This window comes from Solenopsis invicta, chromosome 16 (assembly GCF_016802725.1).
Source record: "Solenopsis invicta isolate M01_SB chromosome 16, UNIL_Sinv_3.0, whole genome shotgun sequence".
NCBI classification, from domain to species: domain Eukaryota; kingdom Metazoa; phylum Arthropoda; class Insecta; order Hymenoptera; family Formicidae; genus Solenopsis; species Solenopsis invicta.
In genome coordinates this window covers 15,291,956-15,318,156 of record NC_052679.1, presented here as the reverse complement: position 1 = coordinate 15,318,156, position 26,201 = coordinate 15,291,956, and the positions used below count along the sequence as shown (strand labels likewise).

General features: G+C 44.5%; 1 protein-coding gene and 1 long non-coding RNA gene across 2 annotated transcripts in view; one reads left to right on the top strand and one right to left on the bottom strand.

The window, feature by feature from the left end:
• Positions 1 to 26,201, top strand: part of LOC105199306 — a 203,027-nt gene that overhangs the window by 128,180 nt on the left and 48,646 nt on the right. The gene's annotated exons all lie outside the window — the stretch shown is intronic.
• The window catches only part of LOC105199305 (homeotic protein empty spiracles), a 41,787-nt gene continuing 28,430 nt past the window's right edge, over positions 12,845 to 26,201 (bottom strand). Inside the window, exon 3 of the mRNA XM_011166326.3 lies at positions 12,845 to 16,257. Coding sequence (XP_011164628.1) covers positions 15,982 to 16,257 — 276 coding nt within the window. The 3' untranslated portion in view covers positions 12,845 to 15,981. The remainder of the gene's footprint in view (positions 16,258 to 26,201) is intronic.

Here is a 26,201-nt window from a genome sequence, read left to right as displayed (position 1 = left end):
TTATCACTAACCATCAGCTATTTGCGAGGAATGGCTGATAATTGCTACGTTGTTGAGCCTCTGCCGAGCGATAACCTGCCTAGGACTCCTTTTAGACGAGCAGCTCTCTCGCGCAGTCACTACAACCTCCGGGGCCCTAAGGCCCCACGGAATCCTCTTGGCCTTTTATTTTGCTTCCCTCCCTTCTCTCCCAGTTCCCTTTACCCGCGGCCACCTCGCGCGTAGGACTTTGCTTCGCGTGGCGTTTCGGCTCGCCCCTCAAAACTGCATCCTCGCCCGGTTGCAATCCGGGATGTCCAGGATACTGACGTTCTCACCATTTTCTCTCTATCAAATCTCTAGAATCAAACCATTTTTTTAACTCTTTAAGTTATAATTAGATTAGAATTTTTACAAGGTAGAAATGTGAATCCCAATGTCCAATTTTACCAATGTAGATTAATTTTATACAATCTCTTGATCTTTTTCCTAATTTTTAAGATGAGAAAAAGATAAGAAGTAAATTAAACCGATATTAAAGTAAATCTGTATCGATAAAAATAGACATGAATTTGTGATTAAGATTGATTAATTCGAGTATTCCGTGATGCTTCAGCATCATCCTCGCTTTATTTCTAAAAATAAATTTCACTAAAAAGAAATTATATTAATCAAGATAATTTCTTTGAGAATTCACGCTTGACCGCGATTTCAGCTCTATATATCTTGATCAAAGTCGAGGATAAAGATAAAGCGCTCAACTTTGCATCTCGTAGATCTTGGCGTTTTTCGGGTGGCACGCGATTCCGATTTATCGCGTCGCGGCTGAGCGATCTCGCGTTTAATGCAGTACACCGTAAATCCCAACGGTCGTAAAACGCGCGTATAATTGTTCGGTACAGGAAAAAGGGGTTGAGCAAGGGAAAAAAAAAGATTCGACTCATGCCGCGCGTCGTGGAAAGCGGCGTCGCGAAGCGATTTTCCGCCACTGTGCCTCGGCACGGCATTAACGCGCGTGTATGTACATCGCGAGCCGATCCGCGCGATTCCCCCTCGCCGCGCCGGTTAGATAACTCTCTTATTGCCCTGTAAATCGTAATGTTACACCGGCAATTTAATAAGCCGTGCGCGTTCACTTATCCCGCTGACGAGTCCGGGCGCACATAATAATGTTAATGGCGGCGAGTATATCTTCTAGGACAGCGAGAGGAAGCCCGTCCATGTGTGTGCGCGCACCTACCACCTCTACAAACGTGTACGCGATAATACGTGTAATCCTTTGAGGGAATCACGGCACGTGAATATTTCCATCGGAGTCGCCGGCTATCTGTCTATTCACGGGGGAGCAATATCGCAACGTCGTCGTAATAATGGTAACGCCCGCGTATCGCACCCGCAAATACGCCGTTATCGATAACGCGGTTGACAGATACCCGCGTTCAGACACGATCGGACGCGATATCTGCGACGGATCGCGCGTACGCGCGCGCGCGCTTATCACTTCCGACTGGGATTTCTTTGATTCGACATCGCGAAAATTGCACAGCTCGAGAGAATTAATGGAAGCTGAGATAAGAGATGACATAATTCGTCGCTGCGAGCTCCACTCAGGCTCCAAGTGGATTTACCCACCTACGATAGAACGAGCAACACTCCTCCTCTCTTTGAACCTCGGAGGCCCCGGACTTTTAGCTTCGACGCGATTCTAAACCAGTTCGGAATCCGTGCCTCGGCGAAATTGCGCCTCCTCGAGACTCCTCACGGCGATACACGATCGCATCCGATCGATTAAGCCCGTCGCTGCCACGAAAGAAGCAGTAACTTACGAACACACGCGTACACGTACACCGACATAAATTACAACGGGAATCTTAAATGTTAGCGGGTTCGCGAGCCTTGGCGGAGCTCGCTCGTGCAGACAATCGTTTAGGAGCGATAGGCGCAACGCAAAAATCCGCCCCAACAACGTGCCTGTTTGCATTCCTGTCAGCACTACGCGGTATGCCTGTATATGCAATACCTGCAAGCGACAAGTACCAACACGCATACGAACGGCGCGGCGCACGTTAGGGAGAACGGTCGAGTTCGCGCGGCGAGATGAAGCACCGTCGCCGCCGCAGCCGCGCTGCATCTAGCAGCGAGAACGAAAACGGCGCTTCTCGGCTCCTCTCCTCGGCGGCGGCGGCGGCGACGAGAGGAGCGCCTGTGTGGAAGAGGGACGAGCAGCCGAGCGGGGAACCGAGGGCCGGGCGGGGGAGTGCAGAAGGAATAAGGTGTAATCAGTTTAATGAATAGTCGCCCCACGTAATTACGGTGAGGCTCGTAGCAACGGGTTCGCGTACGTACACCTATGCGAGCGGACACATTGACGCGCTCGGATTCAGGAGTTGAGGAAAAGACAAAGCAGAGGACAAAAACAGAGACAGATAGAGATGGAAGGAGAAAGAAATGATTCCGCGTAGCCGAGGAGTTGAACATTTTCCAAGATGGAAGTCGAATCCCAAGTTAAAAGCTAAATTGCGACAAGATTAAAAATTAAATTATGTGATTAGATCTTAAATTAAAAACTATTTTATATTAAATTATATGAAAACTTCTAAACACAACGCTGCGTATATAACTGATGAGAAATTTTCAAAGTTACTTGAACGTCGGTCAAATGATCGAATTGATTCCATTTAAACTCTTGATCGCGTTGCGGTGAACACGTCATCCGGGACAGCGTTCTCTAGTCGTTGACCGGGTGCACGAGTTTTTATGGCAGTTCGTAACCCGTCTGTACGGCTACTCGAGCAGTCGATCGTCAGAAGGTAGCCCGAGGTGTGTTGGGATCACGCGAGCCTGCCAGCGATCGAATAAAATGAATCGAGTCAATCGTAGGGACTAGCAAAGGATCAACAAAATTTCTCGCGTGATTGCCTTTCTGAATGAATCCCTCTGAATAGTCTCTTACGCTTCCAACGCATATCCGGTGACAAAACCGGCTTGGAAATGCAAACAGAAACTTTACTCTCGATCTTTAAGTATGGTCCTTAAATATTTAGTATTGAAGATTTAAAAGTCTGAAGCGATGACAATTCAGAATATAAAAGAATGCTAATAGGCTCGAGAAAAAACAACGAATCGATAATCATCTACGTAGGGCATCCGCATAACAAGGTACGACATTTATCAATCGCCGGAATGATTGACCCGTCGATGATTTTATCCGAGACGAAAGGTACTCTCACGAGATTAGAAACGGTTTCGATGCTTGATCTCGTACCTGAGAACTGTCTCGATCCGGAAGACACAGTCTCCGCGCCGTATATAAAAGTGTCCCGCGATTTTCTACGTTTGATTTGCGCCACAACGGGGGAATCGTAGAATCGAGCCGAGGAACGGAATTACACGATTTGCCGCACGATTCCCTCATCCGTGCGAGGGATATACCATCGATAGGTCGCCGGTTGAGAGACCATCGAGGTCGCCAGCCCGTGGCATAAAAGCCGTGGAAGAAGAAGAAGAAGAAGAAGAAGCATGGGCCCCCGTGAGGTACCGCCGCGCGTAACGTCTAATAACCGAGTATCATCCTGACGAGGAAGAGGGGAACGAAAGGAGGGATTTCTACGATTCGAGATCTCGATCCGTGGATCTGTCTAATGTGGGCCAACCACGCGAACCTATCATAACCTGGGCCAACCTCGGCCCGGCATAACCACATGTTTGCCCAGATAACCTCCTCGCGACTATCTCCTTCTCTCCTTCTCTCTTTCTTTCTCCTACCTCTTCTTGCTTTCCTCCATCACCTCGTCGCTTCTTCCCAGTGCTGTCTCACCACCCTGGATTTCCTCCCGGAATTTGCATTTCTACGAGTGCCGCTTCTGTTCCCGCAGCGGTAATGCCGGCCGTATTCAGCGACGGCGAATTACCCGGCACGAAAAAAATCTGAAAACAATGCTAGTTGCGTCGCTGACGGAAGTGTTCTTTCACCGAGCGAGCGATCGAACTCTGTACGATCGACGTTGTCATTTCTCGAAATGGCCAAATGCAACAAGTACAATTATTAATATGTTGTATTTATCTAGATATGATTATTAACTTCTAAAAGTTCAGAAAAGTTTCCTCACATTTTTATCAATTAATATAATTAATATAAAAATTATGTATTTCTATTATATATTTTTTGTTTACTGTTCTAAAAAACTGACATCAAAAACAGTATGAATGCATCACAACGAGTACGGCAAACAACCAAATGTTGCAAATCTTGTAATCGCGATAGGTATGAATAAGGCAACACTCTCTGATGAGATAATCGAGTATAGATGACGAAATGATGTCAGCGTTATTCGAAGATACGAAATCCAGTCAATCTAATCTACGGCGAAGAAATAAAGCCGCATGTAGTTTTACACGTGTCATCCAGCCGAGACGAAGAGCTCTCGGTACCCTCGTCGGCCATCTGGTTTCGTGGGGAACGAAACGTTAAGAAAACACAGTATCTTCGCGGAGGGATCGGTCCAATCAAGGACTACTCCCTCGTAGTCCAGGTCCGAGGGATAATTCTTACGGTGCGCGCAAGCGTTGATCGTGCAAGCGCGATTCTTCACCTCGGACATGCTACATCGGTGTTGCGATCGGTGTGCGTAACACACGCGTTCGCATCGGACACGCCTGCGCCTCCTTATACCCACACCCGGCCGGTGCACACCCCCGACAATAATGTAAACAAAATGGTACCACTATTTCATTGGTAACCCGACACCCCTGCGCTGAACCCACACACATCGCCTTCGCCGTCGCCCCTTCTATTTCTGCATTCTTTCTTCCTTTCTTCCTCTTTCTTCTTCTTTCTTCTTCTTTTGCGTCTCCTTCATCTCTGCTTCGCGCTCTTCAGTCATGATTCTTCGCTACATTCTTTAGAAGAATTTTTTTACTTAACACTATACAGAAATGCTTATTTTAAAGCTAAATTCCGTTATGAATCATAAAATATCCGCCCAAAGATATTTCACGACTATTTCTTGAATTATTTCTCGAATTATTTGTGCAAAAAGTAATTGTTAAATATAAATACTAGGTATATTTTTTAGTCCTTTCCGTCGTTATTCTTGGACTTTCTCGATCGCGTCCATCAATTTTCCAAGAGATCCTAATTGCGCCGATAATACCGTTGTTTCTCTCGACTTAACGTGCGCGCGCTTATTCCGCAACAAGTCGAATTCGCGACCGGATTGACCTCTCGAGGCTACTCCTCGTTCTGGGACTCCACGGTGTTTGATCCCACTTTCCGCGTTCAAGTCGAATGACAGAGATGACAGTGATTGTTGTCCAGGAAGGACTCGAAACGACAAATGCCGCAACGTTTGTTCATTCAATTATCAATGCATCTTTGATGGGAACTTGTTAGACTAGCCGGTGCTAGTCAATCACGTTTGGTCGCGATGATACATGCGAGAAACTGCATATTCTTTTCTCAGAGTACATCTTCTATTACACTGTCCGTTTCATTAAAAAGTCTTTACTTCTATACAGATCTGATATACGGATAAAATAATTGACTTGGACAAATCCAGAACTTTTCGTTTCAAGTTTCCATAACTTGAATATCGGAACGAATCGATCGCGACAGCCATCAGCGTGCAGACGTATTAGCGAATTGGCATTTAACAACGTGCAACAAAATAATCACGCGTAGCTGGTAATAATTAGGCGATTAATTTCCAAGAAAGATGAACGTCTCAATGTACATCGCGCCAACGATCATACGTTCGCTCGTCTTACACGCTTAATTTGCGAATGTCGCGCGACTCGTTTAATCGTAACGTGTTCGACCGCTCGATCGATCGATCACGAAGACGAGGAAAGGAGCCGCGGGGACTGGCTCGACGTCGTATAACGAGGCGAACGAGAGAAGCCGGGACTCACGACGCGACGTAAGAAAATGTAACAGGAGGAGATCCAGGGAATTGGTCGCTCGATAGCGAGCGACGATCGATCGGCAGACTTCGCCGCGGTCGCTTAATTCAACTTTAATTTGGACTTTACGAGCGTGGTTACCTGGTCAGCTCGGTGGTCCTATCGCCTTCTCACCTGGTCCTGGCCGGTGAATTTATTTATTTATTTCGTGGCATACATCCGCGAAAAAGGATCGTGTCGCTCGCGTGTTATTCAAATGCTAACAACGCCCAGAGAGATATCGGCCCAACCGGGTGACTTATTAGCGCCACGGATCGCAGACCTTTCGTCGAAAAAGTCCCAGGATATCGAATGACTTTTGTCCGAAGGATTTTGTCGAAGTGTGAATTATGTATCGATTTGATCGAAAATGTTACGTGGTGTACGTTGATAACGAGTTTTACAACTACGTATAAAATTTAACATTTTTTTTTTTTTTTCATCGTTCTATTACGGTATTTTTATTAGTTTTGATCTTGTATTTGAAGAGAGTTGTATCTGAAGAGAGCCAGATCCGGCGTCAGGTTCGTTGTTCGAATTTCGGTGTTTACTTCCAACCGCATTCCGCGCATCTCGCTTGACCGATACAATACAATTACGATGCTGATGCTGATGCCGGGACACGAAGTTTCGCGCAGGCGGAAAAGAAAAATTCGAGACGCTGGCTGGCCCGCGCCCGGACGGGCTTCGCGACACGCGTGGAACATTTGTCAGACACTTTAGGACCTGTCGGGCCATTGTTTTCCCATCGATTCCGGCTTGGAAAGCACGGCTTTAACCGGTGTTTTACACGCTCGGTTCCTGGAACCGGATCCTCCATCTGGGATCCCAGGCTTGTGGCATCCGAGTCGTGGGCCCGGCGGGCCTAGGAGGAAGCGAGAGGGTACAGGCGTGCGAGACGAGTGCCTAGGAGGAAGCGAGAGGGTACAGGCGTGCGAGACGAGTGACGGAGCGAGAGAGAGAGAGAGAGAGAGAGAAAGAGAGAGAGAGACGTAGCGGGGGCAGGTATACATGCTCCGGGACTCCAGGCCCATTTCGCCTGTCAGGCCCAATTCTGTTTGGGTCCAGGAACCTTGGAGCGCTCTCTGTTCGGCGCTGCAGTTTATGGCCGTCATTACCTCGATCGGCCTCGAGTTGGATTAAACGATTTGTTCGTGTGCACGTTCTACTTTATTGGCTGACGTCTCTTACGTGATACTTAATGTTACGCCAGTCTGACGCGGCGCGATGTAAAATTTCGTTCCGTCTCTCCGCTAAACGTTCAGTCGCGATAATCTCGCGCGGACAGATGGTAATTACGAAGCGTAATTATCGTAGAATCTTGGACCAACGATTTCCAACCTTTCGAGTTAACGTTCAAGTACACTGCTTGTACTTATCAGTGATTTTAATTCTACATTATATACTTGAAAAAGTTATTAATTTAAGTCAGTATACAGATATGTAAAAATATATATGTAACACAAAACCGATCATTAAATTCATATTGAGCATTGTTTCCTGTAATTAATTTTTATTACTATTATATTGTTTTATTATTGCTATATTATTATTATTTTATTGTGTGCTCGTCACTATTATTTCTCTTGCACTTATAGCCATGAAATAATCGGTGAATGCGAATCAGTGAGAGTTAATAGGTCGAAGGCGGTTGAACAGAGATGAGATACAGAGCTCTTCAATTGTCCGGGCATCAAGCACTTCCTGCAGAAGGTAGAAGGCCTGCGTGTCCGAACTTCTTCATCCTGTGGCCTGCGCGACCACTTATCTTCCCTAATTTACGTAGCTTGTTTCGTTCAGCGGTGCTGAACGACGTTTCGTGTCGTTAAACACCTCCTGCGCCAAATTTGAATGACAATGTATCCGTCCACGTCGTGTAGGTTACTCTCTCTCTTTCTTCTCGTACCACCGCATACAAGGCTCACCCTAATTGTAATTAATCGTCTCGCGACCTTATCTCCGCAGTTTAGTCCAGTCGGGTCGACCTGAATTCGCCGAAGCTATAAATTCTCATCGTAATGCCGCGTTTTGCGCCACGTACGTATTTTCGTCTCTCCCAACAATGCGTACGGCGTACCATAAGTACCTCGTTAACGCGCTCATTGACATACATTAATTATAGCGTACGTGCGCCATCCACAAATTTGCATACACGATCGTTTTGCGCGATACTCCCCGCGATATACCGTCCCTCGTATCGTCATATTCGTTCCAAGTATACTATCCGTTCCTCGTGATATGCAACTGAGTTCGCGTCACCTGCAGCACGAACGAGGTAAAACTCGTCGTAGTCACGCGATTGCAGCCTGCAGTTGCGCGTCTTAGACGACGTTGCGTCCCGCGCGATCCAATTGGTGTCATCTGCGGCTCGCGTATAGTAAATGAAAACGGACGTTCCGCTAACTTTTCCGTCCGTCCGTCCGTCCGTCCGTCTGTTTCGCGATGAGCTATGCATCCGCGCCCGTTGAGTACCGGTTTTTGACCAAGTGTAAGGAGAAGGAAGGCCACGAGAGAGATACTCGTCTTCTTCCCTCATTTGCGACTTGCCGCGCTTCTTTCTCGCTCTCCTTCGCTTCAATTTTGTCTTTTCACTTTTTCTCTCTGCTCTCTCTCTCTCTCTCTCTCTCTCTGTCTCTCTGTCTCTCTCTCTCTTTCTGTCTCTTTTAGGTCTTGTAGTACGAATTTGCATCCGTTTCGCCCATCTGGCTCGACGAAAACGTTCGATTTTGACAGTCGCAACATTGCGGCACGCATCGCGGATCCGTCTCGTTATCCGTCTCGTTCACGATTGACAAGACAAATTGCGGTCTGGAACTGCAAACGAGATGTAAATGCCAGAAATATAATTCGTACTGTCCGTATCTTTTTCTTCGTGACGTTTAAACGGACGGCACATTGTTGAATTTACGCGAAACGAAGTTAAAAGGTAGAGCCTGAATGCAGTGACAGTTGAATATCAGAAAGCGTACGAGACGATTTTTCTTTTAGCGTTCACGCGTCCGATATGGCGAAAAATAAAATTCTAGCTGTTGCCAAAATTCGAATGCCGCATGCCCCAGAGAGAGAGAGATCGACCGTAACTTTTAATAATTGATCTCATTATCCCGTATTTCGTTGTCGTCTACTCTGATTCGCGCGTCAGGATATTTACCTTATTTTACCTTAGACCGTTCGCGTAATGCGACACCCGAGATGAAAACGTTCGCGATCGCGCGCTGCGAGCTGTCCGACATCGGTATCTGTTAGCGGATACTGGTACCCGCGCATCGTCGAGTACCGGTGATGATGAATGAGAGGTAAGAAGGAGGCACCGAAGGAGAAGCTCTCGCTCCGTCCTCGGGGAGATCATCCATCTCGCTCTAGCCGCCGCCGCCATCTTCCCTCTCCTCCACCTCCTCCTCCTCCTCCTCCTCCTCCTTCACCTCCTTCTTCTTCTCCTCCGTCCCTCCCTTTCTCTCCTGCACGCCGGAGGAAGTAACAGTATCCAAGTGGATGGATTCCATGCGAGGTGTGCGGAGACCGTGTGGATTGTGTGCAGAATGAACGCAAACTGTGAGGGTAATTTGCAACACCGGCAATTTACATAATTAGCAGTTCTGAACCCTCGGACGTTCCCCCACCCCTTTCCGAGGGCTCCGTCTCCCTCCTCCCACCTTCCCATTCCCGCCACCTCCGCCTCCTCCGCTGCTGTCTGTCTCCCCCTCGACACCGGCACTCTCCTCACCTGGCCGCGGGCCTTACGTGGTGCGCTCTTCGCCCAACAAACCGACACGTCTCTGTTTTACCCCTCGCACATTGGCGTAGGCGTTACCCCATCGGAGAAGTAAACGAGCTATCAATTGCGACTTCGTAGATACGCCTAAATCGTTCCGGCTCACGACCGTGAGACTCGTAAAACTCGCGAAACTTATCCCATCCTCTAAAGAAAATTCAGAGGAGTCACATGTGAATACATCAATTCTCTTACGACTTGTACTTCGAAGCGACCAAATTTAATCAAACCCAATACCTTAATCGAACCCAGGTTGAAGAGGTGAAAAACGACGCGAGAGCGAAACGACACGGTTCATTTCGCTCTCTTCGTGGAGAAGAGAGATTTCGTTTCTCTCTCCCTTTTTTTTTTTTTAATAGCTGATCGTAAAACACGGTAACGTGATATCGCGCGTGTGAATCGTGGCCGTGTTGTTCGAGGGTGACCGTCGTTGAAACTCGCGTTGGCGCTAAGTTGACGCGTGACCCCGCGGCAAACAACAATTTGTGCATGCGAACAACTCAACTCTCGCAAGAATGCGGCGTATCCTCCCTCGTGCACTTGCGCCCTGTGCGCGCATGTAATCCGGCCGCTTATCTGCCGGCACGCTCGTAACAGCGAAACTAATCCCGCGGGACTTAATGAAACGTATTATTTTAACTCATTTACCGGCACGCGAAATACGATAAGACTCCGCGTACGCGGCCGCGCGGCTGGCGATAGAGCATGGGCGCGCGATCATTTTTAGCCGCGTCGTTATCGCAATGGCGGGTTCGGGCCGCGATTAAGATCGTCTCGGGCGCGAGAGACAGCGCGCGGCATTCCGAACGTATACTAACGGCGACAGCTTTATCACGACCGATCTAACACAATCGCGTATAGCGCGTCCGAGTCCGATCAAGTTTCCGCGCGAATAACGCTTATCGTAAAGCGCGCTCCTGCGGAAGTCCTCTTCCTTCTCGGACGTTTTAAAACGCGTGTAACGTCGCGGGAGCGACGCTTACGATCGCGTCTAACGAGTACGTCGAAAAATCCATATGTTCCAGCAGCTTGCGAGGCGCACTTAACCGATACGTCGTCTCTCGTTGTAATTAATGGATAAACGATTACGCGCGAAGATCAGAAAAGAAACGCGTCTCGGCGAACAATGAGATCTATTAATTATCGATCGCTGATCGGTCCGATCGATCGCACGCCTTCGGGACGGTTACCGCGCCCGCAACAGCGAGGCACTGTTTAATTAACGAGCCTCAGTCAACATTCCAATTAATGCGCTTCATTAGCACTCGTACGATTCCTCGCATCCCGTCTCCGCGGCGATTGCCGCGCGCGCTGATTAATTTGGCCGCTTAATTGATCGATCGATAAGCGAGCGCGCGACGTGGAAATCGGTCCAGTAATCTTGGCGATCGCCGGCTCCTTTTCCGGTCCGTCGAACGAGTCCCCGGTCGAATACGCAATGAGACAATTAATGATTAATAGCCGCGGGAACACGGTGATTTTGAAGGAATTCGCAATGGAGATGTTGGGAATAAATTAGCACGACGTACACTTCGTTAAAACTTCATTAAACGTGTCATGCTGAAACGGCATGAAGAGATATCTCCGTAGCTGCATTTATTCATTCACTGAATAATATTATGAAAGATAAGTAACGCAGAATTTTTTTCAAATGACATGCCATCGACATTTTATGGCTAATCGAAGGCTCCGATTATCCGTTATTTTCAATAATGAAAATTAAAAAGTATATCTATAAAAGTTCACTTGAGACTTTTGCTTTACGTTGCTATCCGTTGTATGATTTATTTCACATGCAATTTCCTCACTCCTTTTTTTCCTGTGAAATCTTATTTCGTTCTACAGGTTCTACTTTGCGAACCCGTACGTATAACTGTATTTATAACTGCGCGCGTACTTTCAATTTACAAATTCATTAGCATGGACCGATTAATATGTCGATAATGGCCTACAAGTCGCGTTACCATCGTGCTATTAATTTTCATTGAGTAAATTATGGATTCTGCTTTACAACACCACGTGTCGATGTCATGAAATTTAAATGCAGAGGATGTGGATAATGAAAAAGATTCTGAAATTGACTCTCTTAAAATTCTCAACCTACACAGCCACACACAATTTCGCATAAATTCTCCCTCGACAGAAATGTTGAGGCGTCTCGACCACGTGAAGCGTTTCTGACGAAAAATTGAAATCAAATTAAAAAGAAATTTGCGAATAAGAGCACCGATTAAAAAAAAAAAAAAAACTCTTTTTTCGAGGACGTAGCTCTCCGTAGCGACGAAAATAATAAGGGTGAATGTGATAGCGAATCTCCGAATACGATCTACCGACATCGGGCCGCGTCCGCACATCCGTTGTTCCGGGCACGAAAGGAGAGATCCGCCGTGTTTAATTACGGGGGAACGGGAGAGAGTTCTACGTCCGACGTAGTAAATTATTCCTTTTGGAAGCGGCGATTATAAAGCGATTATCGACAAGGATCGCTCCCGCAGACGCGGTGGGCCGCATATGGATTCGTACCCGGCGCGGCGCGGCGCGGCCGGCGGTTTCTCGTGGCCGCGCATCGTCGTCGCCCGACGGCGCGGCGCCCTCGCGAAAAACAATTTGCGGCGTGAAGACACCCCTTTGCGCGCATCCCGGTAATTACGGTCGGCCATTGCGATAATGTCCCGTGCCCAGGAATTACCGCGCCGCGAGTTTCCTTATCGACGTGCCCGACGGCGAAAATTATTCAATTTTTCGCACGCCGGGCTGCCTTTCTAAAATAATACGCTGCGCGAGAAATTACTGCGTGCGGAAAACAAACAATTTCGCCGGATCTGTTTGCGCGTGTACGTATACGCGAGTTATCGGCTCGAAATTACACGACCTCGAGAGTCGACGTTCGCAGCATTAAATTTGCTATCTGGGTACCGTCAGAATTTTTCAAACGGTCCCCTTTTCATTATCATACGCAATGTATAAAAAATGAGCTTGTGAAACCCATCAACAGTTTTTTTTTTTCTGCATCTCGTTGCGTTAAAAAAGATATTCCATTGGATTATCTCTGATTTTTATAACATTTGAACACCATTATGCACCTTTTTCTTCCTCTTGTAGCGAAGAATTTTTGAAGGATTATCAGGTTATTGGAAAGATAGAAGCGAAACGTTTTCATGGATGATTTAATTTATTTCGCTATATTGCTAGAGAACATGAACTGAATCATTCGATGGTCGTACAATTCTATGGCTCTGCACGTCGAGTAGAATCACAATTTGCTATTTACAGGATTATTTACAAGCGAAAATCCTTGCGCCACAACTGGCCGGATTTTTGAGCGGCGTAGGAATGTTTTCCTACGTGAGACGTCTCTCTCTCTCTCTCTCTCTCTCTCTCTCTCTCTTTCTCTCTAGCGGAATAAGTTTCTAATGAAATGAACAAAGGAAACGTATGCTGGTAAAATCGTAGACGCGCACTGACGAAATATTAAAATATCGAGATAATATGTCGATATATCAATATCGCGGTTCCGAATTTGAATTTCCGGAAATTGATATATTGCTACTGCGACGGCTTTTATGGCGCAGGGAATCTCCGTCTATAACATTAGCAATAATAATTTAAACTGTCAGTATATACCTCGAAACATCGATCGACGAAAGAAATACTGCTCGCGTAGAATAACGACTTAAATACAATTGCAAATACAGATTGCAAATCGTTTACACTGGGTTCTTCTCTCGCTAAGGGTAATTTACGAAGTTTGGCACTCTCTGTTTCGCTTTTTACTTACGGTTTCTGTATGCACTCGTGCATTCTATACATTTCGTATGCCTCTTATCGATTTATCTATGTACACTCCCATTCTCGAAACGAGAAGCGTCAGGTAGATCCTGGGACGGGATCGGTCCAGGATTGCGCTCTAGTTTCCTACTACATTTTATTTACACCATCTGACGAAAGTTAGTCTTTATGGCGAATTGTTTCGTATGGCAAGAAATATGTAATTGCAATGAACGTAAATGAGCGCGCGCTGATGGCAGTCGGCTCATCGTCTCGACGTATCGCGAACGATCGATCCTCCTCATCTCAGGCTGTCTCCCCAAGTTTTAATACACGCTTCGACTCGCATCGCGTACAAGTAACCGTTGCGAGCGACTTTCCAACTAAAGTTCGGCTAAAGTAAAATTCATGGAGCAAAGAAACGGAAAATATTTTCCTCGCGAAAATTTCTACAGTTCCGAATCGACCAAAAATGATCCGCCTTGTTAAAGTTGGCATCGATCGTTCTTGATACGAGCGTCGTCGCTTTCCGCCGGAAGCGCGTCCATTTAGCTTCGTCGTCTCCGGCAGACAATGCATCCATTAGTTGGTTTCCGATGGACGCCTTCGATTTCTCCGTCTCTTTTTCTGAACCCGTTATAAGATAGTCTAGCCTGAGAACGCCTCGCCCTTCTAATCGCGACGATATTTACGGATTTCCGCGATTGTTCTCTGGCCTTCGGCAACGCTGCGAAACTGAAACGTTGAGGAACTATTCCGCAGTTAGAAGAAGATAATAAAACAGACACTCCTACTTTTGTACCGTCATCTGTCAACGAATAAATATGAATTCAATCCAGACAAATCTTCATATTTGTGGTATACCGCATATAAATATCCCGTGAAGCTAACAAAAAATTTTTCATCAACTCTAATAAGATATTTCTTATAATTTCCGAATCGCGTTGAATTCGAATTTGCAAACGAAAATCTTCCATCACGTTTTTGAACAAAATAAGACTGAAAGAAAAAAAACGCACTTTTTATTATTTGTTAAAATTCGTAGCTGCCCATACGGCACAGGACTTTGCAGCTATATTGCAGCAATAATCTTGCATATTGCAATGCAATATTTCAAAAGTATTGTTAAATATATGCAATATATTTTTAATAATGCAGCAGCTAATATTTTAAGTAAATTGTGAAAATAAACAGCTAATATTTTATGTATATTTACACGTATGCACATCTGATTCATGCTTATGAGCAATTGTATACAAGAGGTTTGTATTGCACGAGTCTATCGTGATTAGTCACGTGAAAGAATTTTTGAAAATGCTCGGTAGTAACAATTTCTGTAAAGAAATTTTTTGAATCAAAATACAATTCGATTTTGTGTTTACAGCAAAATTTCAATATTAAATTTTAACATAATTCTATGGCATTCTGGAAATTACAGCGTTATTAAAATCACGAATAATCTATGCGACACATACAAATGTAAAAAATTAAGAAAACAATTACATAAATATGAATTTGCAATTGCACTATTAATATTGGATTAATACGTATTATAATACAAATTTTATATAATAGTACGTATTATAATAATACGATATTAATAGCGCATTGTAAACTTGTATGAATTTTGTATAAATATTTTTTAAATTTTTGATTGCTTGTACACATATTTTAATACTGATTACTGTAATATTGCGATATTTCTACAATCCTTTTGTGCTGTATGGGTGGAAACGCGGATTTGCTACAGACTTTGAAAAGGTTTCAAATCAAAATTTGAATATTTTTTTTTCACAACAACTCAAATTATCTTTAGAACTTTTTTAAATAATCATTTTGAACTAAAAGATTTGATGATTTTGATTCTCGTATTTTCATTAGCCACTCCTGCGCTACCCAATTCGCGTACACTTCAAAAATACATAAATTATGATACACGCGGGCTTTAAGAATGTCAGTGATCGAACTCTAGAACGATGTATTTACTTTGTCAACCTATCTGGCACAAGTTCGAAATAGAACTCGATGAATCCTCCTTGGATTACGTTGACGAAAAGGTTTCGTCTCTTTTTCTTTTTCAAGATTAAAGCTGTTATCAACCATTGTCGCACTCACGTAGTCAATCGCAAATATTGCAATATGGTGAGTACCGTGCTATTGCCGGTTTTTATCAAACCACCTCCGAAACTTTTGACTTTCTTTTTGTATCGGGGCTCATACCCGAAGTCTCGACCGTAATTCGAGGCAAAGATCAAATTGCGTGAAGATCAAATCGCGCGATCACTATTCCATGAGAAATCACTCACTGTTGTTAACCCACCGCGCATGACGTTAACACGATCGTAGGCGCTCCGTTTTCGAATTGAAGCCAATCCTTCGATGTCAACTCGAACAAACCTATCGTTCGGTCGGCGTCGCACGTGTTCTCTTCACGGATGGCTTCCATCTCGCTCGTACTCTCCTTGCGGTCTGTTCAGGACTTTACTCGATCCTGGATCCTAATCCAGGCAGAGAACGTCTAGCTACGCTTCAGAGCCGCTCGAGCACTCTTCAGCCTCTGGATCGATGTGCTCCTCCTCATCCTCATCCTCGTGATGGTAGTCGCCAGTTTCCTGCTGCCATTTGCTGACGTGATGCGTATTTTTGTTATTGCTATTGTTGTTAGCATTTCCGTTGCTACCGCCACCACCTCCACCGCCACCGCCACCTCCACCACCCGATTGCTGTTGAGCCTTCGCCTCTTCCTCCTGTTGCATCCGCTTGTGCTTTGTCCGTCGATTCTGGAACCATACTTTCACCTGAAACATCAATAATTTCATTGCGGTTAGCTTTTCAACAATTTAATCTTATAACACAATATAACTATAATGGATATGCTCTTGAATTGATCCTTTCTACAAAAAATGAAATCAAAGAAAATAATTACCTCAACTGAAAAAAATTTATACAAAATTGTAAGTTCGCAGCGAGACTAAAAGCGCTTAAACTGCTCTCTATCTATAAAAGTCATTATAAAAATATGTATTTAGAGGAGAAAATCAGATCCGACTTTATACAAAACAACATAAAATGAGTCTAAAAACTCATAATTATTAAAGAATGAGCTTGGATATTTCGAGATGCTCGGTTCACGATAGGCAGGAGCCTATTGAGAGAAAATGTAGTTAAAGATTTCCGATTGTGTCCGTGGAGGGAACGCGCTGCGGAAGATAATTCTTCGACGAACCCGATGGAGGCAGAAGATACGCGACGTTCAACGAGAGGTAATTCGAGCGTGGCCGTCCCCAGCGAATACCGACGTATCCGCCAATCGATCTCGGCGGGCCAATCCCTCCGCCGGGACAGGGGGCGAATCGAACCCCTCGTTCTTGCCAGGTTTGCCAAATTAAGTGGCAACTAGTTATAAGCCCGGTCAACCCCCGATGTATCAAGGAGCCACCCCTAAACGGGAGTATCCGGTTACAATGGTACGTGTCGCCGACTCTGGAAGAAAAGGGGGACGAAACGCAGGGAGGAGGGGGGCCACGACAAGCGCGATCGGGGCATTGTCCTGGAATTGACTGTTAGATACATATACGCCGTTCGTGAGAAAAGGGTTGAATGGACACCATTTTGAAGCTATCTACGCGGAAAATCAGCATTGTGACATGAGAGGACACACACGCGCGGTAAAAGGGGTGGATCGAGGGTTGAAGCGGGGATGTTTGCCTAACGTCTCGGGTGGCTGCGCGGTTTTGACAAGACCTGGATTAGCTCCCGACACGGTGAACTTTTGCAGCGAGATGAAACGAAGCGTATGATTTCACGGTTTGGAGGCCATTATGATGAAAATTACAATACGAATGAGATAAATAACGTGAATTTATCGTTTTATCAAAAATTTATATTATTATCAACGCGTGGGATTTTTATGCAAGTATTTTTAATATTAAAAATACAATAAAAGTACGTCATTGCTTTTATAGAAATTATCCAATTTGGATTAATTGTTAATTTTCTAAAATAATTAATATATTTATAGAGACGGTAAAGTGAATAATTTAAGTAAAAGAATAGCCAATGTTCAAAGCGGATCTTATTGTTACTACTCAAATAATAATTTTTTAGGTGATTTTATATATATTTTCTAGTTTCCCTCGAGAACTGCGCGTCGCATGTTAAAATTGAACCAGAAAAGTAATATCACTACATTAATATCAGTGACAAGCATCTGTAAGATTTCTCATTCCTAAGTATTTTTAAAATAATATATTAAGTTTGAAATAAGATTTTAATTAATACAAGTCAATTCAAGAGGAAGCAAATTTTGTTTTATAAGAAGAGGAAGTTAGTCAAGGTACTATTACGCTAAATCCTTAAATTGCTGTCGCGCTACGTTGAATTAAAATGATTCAAAGAACACCCCAAACCGAAATATCTCGTCTTTAAGCCAGCATTAAATATCTCACCCCTCGCGACCATCTCAAAGTTGTTATTCACCGCTGACCAATCGAGAGGCAGAAAAGCAGGAACAAACTGCGTGCCCGGGGGAGAGCACATCGGGGTCGCGGCACTTAACGGGTGATTAAGAGGGCAAATAGAGAGAGCAGCCCTTTTCGAACAGACCGTACTTTTGGGCCTACCCCCTTTCTCCTTTTCTCCTTCTCTCCTCTTGAAAGCCACCCCGTTACGTCCCCAGACGTCGCCTCCAGTAGCGGCGCGCGGCGCCGCGACGCTTAATCGGGTTACCCCCGTTTCGTAATCGCCTCCCGTCAACCCCCGGGGTTGCCATGGCGATCGCGGGCGGTCCTGAAGCCCGATTGGCGGATCCGCACGCACGCGAGAACCCGGGCATCCCCTTCCCGCACGCTGCATCCCCCAGGATGAGCCAGACGCTTCATCCCCGCCGAACAACCCTCTCGTCCCATTTTATCTCTGTCCCTCTTTCTCGCCCCTTTTCTCTCCCGGCTCACACCAATACCTGGATTTACACTCAGTTTAACCGCTCCTCACCCCTCGCGGCTGCAACCTCTGTCTTTCTCTTTCTCTGCATCCTCCATCGACGCCAGTATTTCACGGACGCGCACGTTGTAAAAATCCTATAAAAGCTTCCAACACGTTCGACGATTTATTCCCTGATATATTACCCCGCGGAGTTTAATGCACGACGGTAACGCGCGATTGGGAATTCACCCCCGTCGGTGTCGAGCGTCGGGGATGAGCGGAGATGAACAAGAAAGTGGTCCGACGCTGCGCCGCGCCGCGCCGCGCTGGTTGCGCGGATCCCTCGCACGTTATCTCGATTTTCCGTTGAAAATCTCATGCCGTCCATGAAACCTTAATTCTCTCGTAATAGATGAAACTGTTCGGAATCGGACGCACGTTTACAGAACTTTACTCGCAATGACCGACGACCGTCGGGCAAAGTACAATATTTTTCTTTCCTTACAGGAATACCCTGATACTTTAGGTTCCAATCGGATCCCAACGCATTCAAGTACTTCCATGAGCACTTGTCTGCTTCTCCCGTGTATTTGATTCCTCAGTCATATTCGCCCGCTGATTAGCTACTTCTTCGGACCATCGTCTCGTCTCGTACCGCCAAGATTACATTTTATTCCTTCTACCGTGTATCTGGCTTTTATATTTCGTTTCTCTAAAGCGACGCGAACCGTCGGACGGACATACGGCGCGTATGTACGACTGTCACGGGTACGCGTTTCGCGTATAAGGTGTTCACCTGTCACTTAGGCGCGTTATTCCGGGAGCAGCTTCAATTACGTGCCTGGAAGGTAGGCACCGGCGAGAGCGTGCTCGGCCTTTTATCCCGCGTTCGCCGGCCAAGTAAGCGAGGAGCCAAGTTAATGCAGGTAACGCGCAGGTAAACGTGGCTGAGCGCGCCTATCTCGCTCGTTATCTCGCGAGATCGACGGACACTTTTCCGCTCGTCTGCATCGCGAAGATGCGCGCTCGTCGAACGCTCCCTCACGCGCGATGAGATTTCTCGTCGAAAATGGCTTTAATCCCGGCTCGAAAACGTACGGATCTTGATCGTTGCTTTTGATACGATTGCAGTCTTATTTGCAAGTTTTTATTCCGATGCTCGTTCGCTTCGAAATCTTAAATCTTTCTTCGTCCACTACGATCATCGATATTTTTGGAGAGATTTAATTCCTGCCATTCTCTCCGTCGTAATTCAGTTTACCCGAAGATCTGCTTGTTTACTCTTAAACGGAAGCGGAAATTTCGCAAAAGATCTAACTTTGCCGTCTTGTGTGATTTACAATTTCATCTTCGTCATAGCTAAGTCATAAGTGAATGAAACATCACTCGAGGCGTGTGCATGGGGGTCAACTGGAAATAAATAATTCTCGCGTCAAAGATAGAGCTGGACAACTCTGTGAGGAGTTTTATAACCGGAACAGAATTCTGCAAATGTCAGAACCGCAATGCATCGTGAGTGCATTATGCATACGAGTGCTGCCCATAGCTGATGATGATTCATCAGGAACGTTTGCATCAAATGATAAGTTGAGTGCGATATATATATATATATATATAGCTGTGTATCTAAAATACATTGCTGTTTATACTCATAAAAAAATGTTTAATTTTAGAGTATCAAAACGCTTATTTGTTGTTCCCCGTTCGTTTTTAAATACTTAAAAGTATTTTCAATGTTTACAATTTAAAATATCGCTTGCAAAACAAGCGTGTAATAACAAAAGATGTTAAGGTTTAATGTTTTAAACCCAAACCTAAACACCGTTTAAAATTGAAACTTTTTGAAGTATTTATGAAACGGAAATGAGAAACGTTGTAATATCTTAAAATTGAACGTTTCTTTTATGAGTGCATATGGTTCTTTTATGAGTGCAATATATATACTATAATTTGCATGAACGGACTATTATTTGTAACAGCTCCCATATATATGGAAACTTTACAAAGTCTATCTATGTAAATTATGCCTGGCGATATCCGCGATAAGCCCGAGACGTCCGTCTCAAAAGGAAATTAACTTTGGTATCAATTGCGGACCGGTTGCGCACAGAACATCAAGCGAGGTAATTAATGTAACGACGACAACGGTGTAATAAACGCGCGCGACGAATGTCGTTGTACTCATCAAGGACAAAAAAAGTGACATGAGCCATAAATACACATTTGCGCGAGCTAATCTGCTCGTTTCCATCTTCGGCATGTGCGCGCACACGAACGATGACGAAAGCTCATGTCGCGTCGCGACGTGCATCGATAATCGCGGATTTAATTAATCCCGATTATTAATTGATATTCTAATTATGCGAGAGCCAAGCCGCTCCATCCGGCGATTCGGGATCCGGGGATCGCGCTACACGTTGCGCGAACGTATCGCGGCTGGAAACGCGCCGAGTGAAGGAGAAGGGAGCACAGGAAAGGAGAGGCCTCTAATCTATCGAGGCCTTTATGCGCTCCGTTAAATATAATTACGTTTATTGCGGCCGTGCTCGCCGATTGGTCGCCTTTGCTCCCGCGATAAATTGGATATTCCCTAATGGAAATTAATGTCGCGCGTGTCGTTACGTGTTTCCTAGCTACGAATCCCTGCAAGGCGTACTACTTTTAGAATTTCTATATAATTATTAATACTATATAAATATTCATTGAAGCGTTTGATTTTCTTAGCGAAAAAAATTCTAAAGATGATCTATCTCGACATCTCGACAATTTTTTATTTTAATCAGGATTGATCCAAGTTGTAATATTTTTCGAAGAACCTTTCAAGGTGCTAATTTAAAAAAAAATACCAATTTTTATATAATAAGGTATTTGATAATTTAAAGAGTTTTTTATCTTTGGATTTCGTATAGATGCACATTTTTTTGTAAGAACAAATAAATAATAAGAATATATATTGCGATATACGTTTAAAGGTTAATTTATACGATGCTTTTTTTGCTAGCGACTAACGTGCTACTCTCTTAATTTAAATCAGTGAAATTTTCACTGATTCCATCAGAGACTCAATATTTCACTAAACAATCAGTGAACTATGACAAATTCACTGATGAAATAGTGAAATCCCGCCAAAATGCGTTTATCCGATTATAAATGCGTTTGTCCGGCGGTATAAGGTCGAGTTTGATTTTGTACTCTATTTGACAAGTGGTGTATGTCCAGTTTGTGTTTTACATCATGAACTCATAGCCACGAGGTAAGTATTAATATGCACATTAATAATAGTCGATTAATGCTGAAGACGTAACTACTGTGAGTAATTATACAGGTTATTAGAAACTCACTGATTTAGACAGTGACGAGGCAATGTCACTGGTACAAACAGTGAATATTCATTGATTCGCAGTGGTATACTTATAACTGCAGCAAACAGTGAATATGCACTGCAAATCAGTGAGTTTTCACTGATTTAAATTAAGAGAGTAGTTAACTAGAAAATTGGCTAAAAAATGAAATTTTATACACATGGTATATAGAAATAAATCATTTATAATTCTACACGTCTGTATAAAATTATATTTTTTAGCTGCTAATTTTCTAGTTTGTTAGAAGATAAGCACGTTAGTCGCTGTTAAAAAGCATCGTGTAAATTAACTTTAATCTCCGTTCTCTCGTGCTATGTCGAGGTAAAGAAAATCTCTTGATAATACATTTTAGAATATTAAGATTAGATGAGAAAAATCAGAACGAAATAAAACGTCCAACTAAAATCAGATTAAAATTTGATTCGATTAATTAGAATGTTGCAGCTAAAGGACACACGCCTCTTATACTCGTTCAGTCATCTTCGTCTATTTAATTACCTACCACCGTGCCGTACGCGCGTATTCGATTTCAATCAGCGCTTTTTTATCCGTCCGAGCGCGCTTTACAAATCCGGCCGTGCCGGCGATTTATAATTGGCGAAGCCGTGCCGTGCCAAACGGCAGCTCGACAACACAACGTGTGCCGAACGATTTTTTTCGTCGTGTCCGCTTTTTTCGCCGATGACGAGGGGGAGGGGGCGAGCGAGCGTGCGAGAGAAAGAGAGAGAACGAGACGGAACCGCCTGTAATATGTACACGGGCGAGCCCTCAAATAAAATCTCCAGCTGGATAGCAACCAATCGCCAGCGCGAGAGCTAGTCGCCCCCTAATCCCCCGGGGGCTCGGCGGTCACGCTCGAAACATTATTTTTAATCCCCCGTACGGTCGCGACAATCCGCCGCCCCTCGCTATTGCGCGAGACGCGTCGGGCTAAATAAACCTGGCGATATTATTTTTCAATCGTCGCGAGCGTACACATCGTATGCGAGAGAGAGAGAGAGTGAGCGCGAGGAAGGGGGCAGAGGCAGACGACGGGCCCGAATCCACGGCTACGGCCTGGAAAATACAAAAGGGCGCACGCGCTTGCTCCGCGCGCACGAAAAAGCCATCGCGGACGCGTACGTACGTACGTGGGTGTGGATTACAGGATGAAGAGCGGCGCGTGTTTTGTTAGGACGAAATTGAGCGTGATCTCGCGCGAGGGGACGCCAATTTCCTCGGATATGCGTTTTCTCCGTCCGCCATATTCGCAGTGCGCGAGTTTCCTTTTTCCCCCCTTCCCCCCCCCTTTTTTTTCCTTCCTTCCTTTTTCCACTTCTTTTTTTGGGGACAATCGTCGCGCACCATTGCTGCGTTTAAGCTCTTAGGGGGTAATCGCGTCGACTGTGACGAGCAAAAGTAGAAAGTATAAAAGAGTATCACGATTGTATTTTATTGAGAGAAGCGTCATGTGTCGAAGCTCTGACTCCAAAGAACACCTTCTGGGAGCTTTATTCAGCGACACATTTTGAAAATGAAGTTCCAAAAGATATGTGTTCTCAGTATTTAATTGTCGGATTCTCGTACGTTGATTATTAAACGTTGTCTAAATCTGTCATTGAATTTCTGTTAAAAATCTGTCAAAATAAATTAGCAAAGAATCTCGAAAATTTTTTTGTAAGTCTAGGTGGATAATCGAAGGCAATAAATAATTTCTTTCGGAAATGTAATACTATAGTTTTATACATATCATATAGTAGAACAAAGTATCATTACGATATCATGATTTTAAATATGTAATTTTGTGTTATGTATAATTATAGTATATATTTTTACAGTGTTACAAAAAAGTATTAATCGATAAATATTTGAAATGTTAGCGGCGACAACTCCGATTTTAATAACGATCGGTCGATTTCGCGTCGGCTCATGGAGTCGACTTCGTGCGACGGTACGCACGAAGTCGACAACACGCATGACAGTGACACGCCGGGATCGTGACGAGGAAACCAAGGAGGTCTCCATCCTGCCTCCATCCAGTTCCACAAGAGGCGACGAGAGCGAGAGAATCGATAGCGGGCATCGACGACTATCGTTTACACCAATCGTTCGACTCGGTACTATCCGCGTCTCCTTCGGAATCCTTTGAGCATCCGATCCTTTACATGTCCCGCCGTATACGACAAGCGATTTAAGTTGCAAATTTAAGTTGCGAATGTCCTCCTCGGCAGGCGTGCGAAGGATAAGACGAGACGTGTAATAGAACGTGTACCGCGCGGTAAAAGTACTTGTGCAAAAGTACTTTGTATTTTTTTAACAACATTAAACGTTACTTTAACAATTTTATATACGGAAAGAACATAAAATAAAACGTAAAATTAAAAAAATAAATAAAATGATAATTTTAGTATTGTATATTTTATAAAGTAAAATTTCAGAAAATGAAAAAAATTGTTCATGTATAAGTGTACTAATTGTGTAAATATAAAATTATTTAAATAATTATATAGAATATTATATATAGAATCTAATCGCAATTTTATCTTTTATAAAAAACCAATTAAAAAAGTTAATGCGAAATTGACCAATCGTCATTAAATATTTTCTATTTGTATTATTCTTATTATTTTTCCTCTATTATATGGAGTAGAGATCGTACAGAAGAGAAAGAAAAAAACATACACATACTTTACGTATAATTATATGTTTTTATATAAAAATTTGTTAGCGGGTAGAAGCGTAATTTGATGAAAGAAATATGAATATTGTGAAATTGTTGAAGTCGCCATCACTTACCACTATCAATTGCTTCTCATGTGATTATTATTAATTTATGATTATTAATTTACGATGTGCGCTCGGGACAAAGTTATAAAGGAATATTTATATTGCGGAAAGCATTCGCCGCGGCTGCTCGGACAATAAAATAATGCCGGCATAAAACAGCTAACAGATTTCCCCCATCGCCCTTAGATTCCCATTAAATTAAATGTCAGCTTACGTCGATATATTACAGGTTTCGCGATCTAAATATCGTTTGAGGCGTTGATATCAGATCGAAACGACAAGGCAGCTGTTACGGCGTGTTCGACGGCGGCTAACGCGAGATTGCTCGCGAGATCGTCTCATAATTCGTAGAAATTAATTGATAAATATCCAGGCGACCGTGAAATATACGGCCGCGCGCAATTAGGCGAGCGATAAGTCGCACCGTGGGGTACCGTCGGGCAACATCGCGTCTCTTAAAGGCTAAATTAATGGGACTCTAAATTTCCTCATTTTAATTAGCCATTGTTCGGGCCGATAGGCCGGCGGCGTAACGCCGCGTAAAAACGGGATAAGCGCAATATCGTTGGCGTAATTTTATTCTCGTGCCGGGGCGACGATAAGGGGCCTGGTAAGTGGCCGGGTTCGAGCGGCCCGATTCGATTTAAACGACTGTCGATAGTATCGATTAAACGCGGCGCGCCGATTACGGCTGATAATGTTTGTTTGGTGGCTATCTCGACAGCGCCGACAGTGGTGATCGTGCAGCTTAGCGTGACAGCGCTCTGTGTGCCGTAGGGCGAGAGAGAGAGAGAGAGAGAGAGAAACAGAGATGCGTCTCGCGCTTGAAATTATCGCTCGCGTACCGACGTGTATCGTGAATACAAAGTCGCCGTGTGACTTGACCGATGCCAATTTACAAGGCGAGATAACGCTCGTCACGAAATTCGACATCTTCGAACGGTGAGAAAGGGTGAGGAAGAGCGCGTTTCTCTTTAATTATAATCATCGACGTTACCGCTCTGTGCGACACAGACGTAATTTGATATTCCACGAATATGTTACGGGCCGCCCGGAGAGACACGAAACTCCGGTACCGGTATACTCGCGCGACGTTCTAGTTCCGTTTTCGCCCCGCTGCTGTCGTCCTTAATGCCGATAAATCGCTCGTGTACCGTTACGCCTCTCGAAATCCTCGCCGCTATACGCGCGCGACGATAACGAAAAGGAAGGAGAGTAAGGCGATATGTAATAACACACGGGGCCGTTACATTCCTGGCCAAGCGGGCGGCGGCGGCGGCGGCGGCGGCGGGCTCGGCCAGATCGGGCGTATTACGCCCGTCGCGGACGGTAATGGAAGGAGTTTTGCATATTATGCAGGCCGCGTACGGATTCTCTATGCATAATGAGGCGTGTCGTCGTCGGACTAACAATAAAGCGCTCGCCGTCATTCGACATATCTGGTCCTTCTTCCTGCCGTTCGCATACGCAGACGCAGACCAGCGTCGGGTGATCACGCAATTAGACACGAATCTCAACTTTCGCACTCGGAATCGCGCTAGATTATGCACACGCACGCGTGTACCGTACGTGTAAATTATTGTTATTGTAGTCACGATTACTCCGACGCGAGATTAATTCTCACGTCGCGATAAGAAATTAATTGCGAACCCGTTGTATCTGAGAAAATAATCGACTCGCATCAGCTTCGT